This window comes from Heloderma suspectum, chromosome 16, assembly GCF_057233095.1.
Source record: "Heloderma suspectum isolate Gila_16-S chromosome 16, 16-S_ref, whole genome shotgun sequence".
In the NCBI taxonomy this organism is placed as follows: domain Eukaryota; kingdom Metazoa; phylum Chordata; class Lepidosauria; order Squamata; family Helodermatidae; genus Heloderma; species Heloderma suspectum.
Genome location: NC_139473.1, coordinates 9,088,541 through 9,094,809, shown reverse-complemented (window position 1 = coordinate 9,094,809; position 6,269 = coordinate 9,088,541). Strand labels below are relative to the sequence as shown.

Sequence of the window (6,269 nt, the reverse complement as noted above, 5' to 3'; positions counted from 1 at the left end):
CCAAACCTTGGCAACCACAAATAAAAAGCAAGCCCTGTTGAGCAAGGTCTGAAAGGACCAGCACATCTGGATTCACATAGTTCTTACGAATCACTTAGCCTTGATGGTTAATAGCAAATAATAAACCTAGACTTCATAAATTTGTCTATAAAAGAGGGAATGGTGAAATAGCACTGGTGGGCGTTCAACCCACAGCCCTGGGGTTATTAGCACCATCCTCTGACCCAAGGTAGATATTTAAATCTGCCATCACGCTGATACCCAGTTCACACATCACAGCAGCAAATCATGGGTTATTTATTTAACCCATGATTCACAGGGAAGCACGCCATCTGTAAGCAGCTTCTGGATTGCTGAGTTGTTTAGGGGCTAAATAACCCCATGATTAACCCATAGTTTGTTGTTGGGCTAACTGCTGGATTATTTAGCCCCTAAGCAACCCAGCGGTCTGGGTTCGCACGTCATGATCACAACCTCCGATCAAGCTGCTATGAGGAAACTGATTGCCTCCCCACACCATAATACAAATCAGGTGCAGGAGGAACCAGTCCCAATGCTCAATTTCCCTGCAGGGCCTCCATGCGAAGGGTCCCTTCATACATGCTTTAGTCACACACTGCTGAGGTAATGTTTGAAAACCTAGTGCCATGAGGGCGGGGCCAATTTGGTGCATCCTTCCTACTCAACTGCCATCTAGTGCCAGGCTTTCAAAGATGACCTCATCAGTGTGGGACAAAACCACGAGGACGTGGTTCTCACACCAATGTTACGGAGACTTAATTCAGAGAAACTCAAAAGGGATGATATACAAAATATAATCCTTCACACCAATCCTATCTTTCAATTTTGTTTCTCAGCGATATGGGGAACACGAAGTTAGAAGAGGGATCCCACCAATGGGGTAAAAGAAGTTGAAACTTGGGTGGACGTTGATTTCAACTCCGCTTTTTTAGAACATTCAACAATCAACTGACGCAGGGATGAATCCATTGTAAAGTGTTTTTCTGGTTGTGGAAGGGATTGGTACAAATGCCTTTTCATGGAGAGAGGTTTATATTATTCTGATTATGGACAACCAGCTATCTTGATTTGGGCTTATTTTCTATTAGCAGCAATAATTATATAATAATAATAATAAAATAATAATAATAATAATAATAAACAATTCAACAAAATTTTGAGGCCATTCTGATTGGGTTCACGTGTATCCATTAAAGAGATACGGTTTGAAAACGCTAGGCCAAAAACCAGTTCTGAATATTCTTTATCATTCATACATCTGAACAGCACTGTATGCCCCTTCTGTTGCTTGAAAGTCATTTTCCAGCTGCAAAGACGGTTGTAGAAAAATTCAGGTCAGCTGTTAAATTTTATCTCTCCGCCCTCCCTTTTTTTCTGGATTCCTCAGACTGAAGAAGAAGAAAAACAGAATCGTTTTCAAACCCATTGGTAAGAAATCATTGTTTGCCTTGACGTTATATAATGCTTGTACTTTGGGAACCATCTGATGACTCAAAGCCATGAGTGGAACACCAGCCCAAGAATCATCTTCCTTTTCATCCATCTTCTGATTCTCACCTTATTTGCCTTTTATTATTTTTTTTAAAAAGCTCAGGATCTAAAAGGGAAAAAAGGAGAAGGGCTATGAATGGAAACAAAAACTGAGCTTGCATTTTTCATTTATTTATTTGATTTATATCCCGCCCTTACTCACAAAGAGTCCAAGGCAGCTAACTGCCTATAGAAAACAAAGTACACTGTATAAACAGCATTAAAATCATGACTCTAAAATCACAAATATAATATTATTTATATGTACACATGCGCGCGCGTATATATATAAAAAAATAATCTGTCCCGGGAGGGGGTTCCACGGTCTGTCCCGGGAGGGGGTTCCACGGTCTGTCCCGGGAGGGGGTTCCACGGTCTGTCCCGGGAGGGGGTTCCACGGTCTGTCCCGGGAGGGAGTTGCACGGTCTGTCCCGGGAGGGAGTTGCACGGTCTGTCCTGGGAGGGAGTTGCACGGTCTGTCCTGGGAGGGAGTTCCATGGTCTGTCCTGGGAGGGAGTTCCACAGCTCTTAATTAATGACCAGCTGCTTTAATGATATTTTTTGCTGGAGCTTTAGTACCAATGCTTTTGGGCGTTTTATTTGTTGCTGTGTATTGTTTCAATTGACCTATTATTTCATCGTTATTTTTTGCTGGAGCTTTAGTACCAATGCTTTGGGGCGTTTTATTTGTTGCTGTGTATTGTTTCAATTGACCTATTATTTCATCGTTATTTTTTGCTGGAGCTTTAGTACCAATGCTTTGGGGCATTTTATTTGTTGCTGTGTATTGTTTCAACTGACCTATTATTTCATTGTTTGTTTTACTGCATCGCACTCTCCATTTATTAGTAAGCCACTTTAGTTATTGTCCTAATGTAAGGATGAGCAACTCGTGGCTCTGAGGATGTTGCTGCAGTGCAACTCCCATCAGCTCTAGCCAGCATAGCCAGTGGTGAAGAATCATGGGAGTTGCAGGCCAAAACATCTGGAGGGCCACAAGTTGCCAAGCGTAACAGAAAAGTGGGATACGTATAGTAAAGTTAGGGTGCAATCCTCTGCATGTTTAGACAGAAAAAGTCCTACAACTCACAGCATGCCGGCTGGGGTATCCTGGGAGTTGTAGGATTTTTATCTGCCTAAGAGCGCAATCCTATTGGGATAGGCAGCCGCCTCCGAACTCAGAGGTGACTGCCTATCCAATGCAGGAGCAGGACGGAGGGGATCGTCCCCTCCGTGCTTCAGCTGCCCTGCATTCACAGCCAGACAGCCGATTTTGGCTGTCTAGCCGTGGGTGGGGTGGGGGGGCCGCAGATGCCGGAGGACACATAGGAAGCGTCGGAAGGGCACTTCCCCCCGCCCCCAGGAACGCCCCATTTTCGCTGCTCTGCGCTCCTCTGGCGAGCGACGAGTGCGGGGCCAATCCACACTGCCTACGAGGCAGCACGGGAAGGGGTGGAGGTCAGTTCTCAGGGAGCCGACCTATCCTATGGCTGTCTAGCCACTGACTAGCGGCCATAGGATTGCGCCCTAAACATGCTTAGGACTGCGCCCTAAACATGCTTAGGACTGCGCCCTAAACTGAAACATCGGAGGGTGAAGTTTAGTAAATCGGGGTGTGGGGTCAATAGAAATAAACACACCCATACATGCGCGCGCGCGCGCACGCACACACACACACTCTCCAACTCAAAATACCCAGTTTATATACCCAATACCAAGCCCACGGGCAAAAAATACTGAATGGGCAGGTGAAACCCTTGATGAAGAGCAGCCTGAACCTCAAATCACCCCTCACCTTACTGTACTTCTTTTGATGTTTCTTCTTCCACGGGTAACTGTCGTCTCCTTGCTTGGGAGTCTTCATCTGAAATGCAGAGACAGACATGAGAATGCTGAAGCCTGTGGATCCACCGCCCACTCTGCGGTTGCGTGGAGCTGGTGTCGCATGGGCCCCACCCAACGGGAGAAGGCAGGATAAGCCGGGCAGGAAAAATAAGAAATGCTTGTGCTACACCAGTTCCTGCTGAAGATGAGCAGCAAGCTTTCTAGTTACACAGAATCCCGCCTCCAGCTTCATCCCCAAGAAAGGAGCAGCCATCGCGACTTGTCTGCCCTCGGCTGGAGCTGGCGGAAGCGCCACATCACAGAGAGCTCTCACAGCCTCCATTACCCTCCCCGTCCTCTGTCGTCTCCCTTGCATCCATTTCTAGATTGTAAGCCCCTTGGGGCAGGGAACTGTTGTTGTGAACTTTGTAAAGCACCATGTACTTCAGGCCTAATCCAGGCTGTGGGGGGCCCCAATCCAGTCTGCAGAGCCATCTCGGATAGGTGATAACAGCAGGCATGCGGGTCGGTGGGAGATATCACTGCCCTGCCCCACCCCGTCTATTTTAGTGGTTCTCTGGGCCTCTCTCACCATGGAGAAAGGGATTCACCAGTTAAAGCAACTCCCGGTGCTGGCTGGGTCCCTGGCTTGGCATGCTGCCTGGTCTCCCTGTGGGGCCACCACACGTTCTGCAAAGTGACTTGGCCGGTGGTGGAAAGAGGGGCTGCTCTTTGCAAGAGCAGCCGAGTCCTTCGCTCTGCACAGTGCCTGGCATCCCTCAGCACTAGGGATGTTGGAGAAATCTGTCTGGGGGGTGGAGTTTGATGGTTTTTCCTAGGCTCCACCCCCTGGACTTAATTTCGGTTCCCGCTGCGGTGCCTGACTCGATCTGCAGGGAGTCGGGCCAGTTCACGGATTTTATGAGTGTTTCGCACTTTTTTTTGGAAGGTTCTACAATTTCTGCAACTTTCTGAGCAATTTATGCAAGTTTTGGCTGAACTGGTGCATATTGCAATTGAATTTGCTCAAAGTGTGCAAATTATGGCCAAATTTACATAAGTTGTGCAAATTTGGCCATGATTTGCACAAATTGCTCAGAAATATGAGCAAATTGCTCAGAAATCTGCACAAATTGCAGAACTCCCCCCCCCCAAAAAAAAATGTGCAAAAAAGTTCTTGGCGTTTGGGGAACAGCCCACTGCTCGGTTTGCAGACGTAAAATGAGTCATACATACTGTGAAACTCCGTCGAGCCAAGAAAGAATCGGATTTTTCAGCGATGGACTTCCCTACTCAGCACAGAGAAAGGCCAAAATGGGCAGGGGAGTGGCCATACCTGCTGATGTCATTTGGCCCATCTAAAGCAGTCTGCCCCCCACACATATTTTGTTCTGCACCCCAATGTTCATGTAATAATAATAATACAGATAAGCCCACAGTATGAAGACTCAAGAAACAGTAAGTATACCGAACAGGGAAGTACTGTTTTGGCCCCTCCCCTTTTGGCTTAGGCTCCTCCCCTTTGATCTGGCCCCTCCCCCTTCAGACATGCACACATACCCAACAGCTAACCAGCATGAAAAATGGCTCTCAACCTCATAGCTGTTGTCCACCTGGGATTTTTACAGCCTGTGTACAAACTGGCCTGAGAGGCTTTATGTGTCTCAAGAGTCTCTTGGGCACTCGCCAAGTCACCTCTTCTCTACCCTTAGGAGCTTCACAGCTGCTCAGGTAAGAGGAGCCCTCCTTCCCATGAGAAGCGTGCCCCACCCGCTGAAGAAGTTCGCCGGTTAGGCTCCCGGCTGTATTCTTCAGCCATGCCTTGTCCCCTTATAGAGGGTTCTCTGCCCCCTTGTGGGCTGTGCCTCTTGCCCCTGGGCATCTTGAGAAGGTCCATCTCATCCTATACAGATCGCACCCTCCGATGATGTCATGTCTAGAGGCCCCAACTGGACCCAAGCTGCTGGGCCTGTCGGCACGGAAGCAGGCAGGCAGGGCTGATATAACGCGTCCCTGAGAAAGCCTCTTCCAAGATGGCGCCTGCCAGGTGTACGGTTGTTTGTTTTTTAAAAGTACTTGTATTTTTTAAAGTGTGTGTGTGTGTTGCCTGATTAATCAGAAGCGCATCTTTAGAAGAACAACAAAAGGGTGTTGTTGTTTTTTTACCAATTTGTCAATTAAAGCAGGGTATGGGAACGGGTTGGCCCTCCAGAGGCTGGAGAGTGAGGCATGATGGGAGTTCAAGTCCAACAACATGTAGGAGCGCCAGACGTTGCCCATCCCTGAATTAAAGGCTGCAGCCCAAGCAAAAACTTTGTGACCTATGAAAAGGTAGCTGGAGTCAGCCCAAAGGTGGCGATGGCGTTAGAAACAGGCGTCTCATCTTACCGCACGAATGTCCTTCGACGTCATCAAGAAGATTAGCTGTCGAGGCCGCTGTCCCCATCCTGGGCTTGCGATTAAGGAGAAAAAAAGGAGCTGATGGTGTCGCGATGGCATAACCCAAACCGGGCCGCAGCGGAGTTCCAGGATCCTCTTTTCAACGGCCATGGCTTGGCCCCGGAACGTGGGAAGCAAAAGCAAGGAGGGCTCCTCTATGTTTCAGACCAGGTTATTTAAAAAAATCTCCTACGCTCATGGGTGTTTCCAGACAGAGAGCTCCCAACCAAAAGACACTGTGCAGCCATTCCATCTTTTCCTCCTTAACAGACTGGTGTGTGTGTGTGTATAAAGAAAAAAGATGGAAGCAGCAGTGGGAAAACATAGGAGGGTTAGAAATGGACAGCACTGTTGTCTGGACCCCCTGTGAATGAGGCAGGGCGAATGCACAATAAAGCCTTGTCTGGAAGCAACCTGTATGAACCTGCCCGGGCATTAAGAGCCTTTCTACACAA

The 6,269-nt window shown here is 47.8% G+C and overlaps 1 protein-coding gene across 6 annotated transcripts in view; it reads right to left on the bottom strand.

Moving 5' to 3' along the window:
- Positions 1 to 1,043: 1,043 nt before the first annotated feature.
- Positions 1,044 to 6,269, bottom strand: part of CUEDC1 (CUE domain containing 1) — an 85,415-nt gene continuing 80,189 nt past the window's right edge. For 4 of the 6 annotated variants that reach the window (XM_084822443.1, XM_084822440.1, XM_084822444.1 and 1 more), the window contains exons 10-12: positions 5,764 to 5,822; positions 3,347 to 3,415; positions 1,044 to 1,618 (exon numbers count right to left, since the gene is read on the bottom strand). In XM_084822443.1, the coding sequence (XP_084678569.1) occupies positions 3,348 to 3,415; positions 5,764 to 5,822 (127 nt within the window). In that variant the 3' untranslated portion in view covers positions 1,044 to 1,618; position 3,347. The remainder of the gene's footprint in view (positions 1,619 to 3,346; positions 3,416 to 5,763; positions 5,823 to 6,269) is intronic. The other 2 variants (XM_084822445.1, XM_084822446.1) reach the window with 1 other exon arrangement.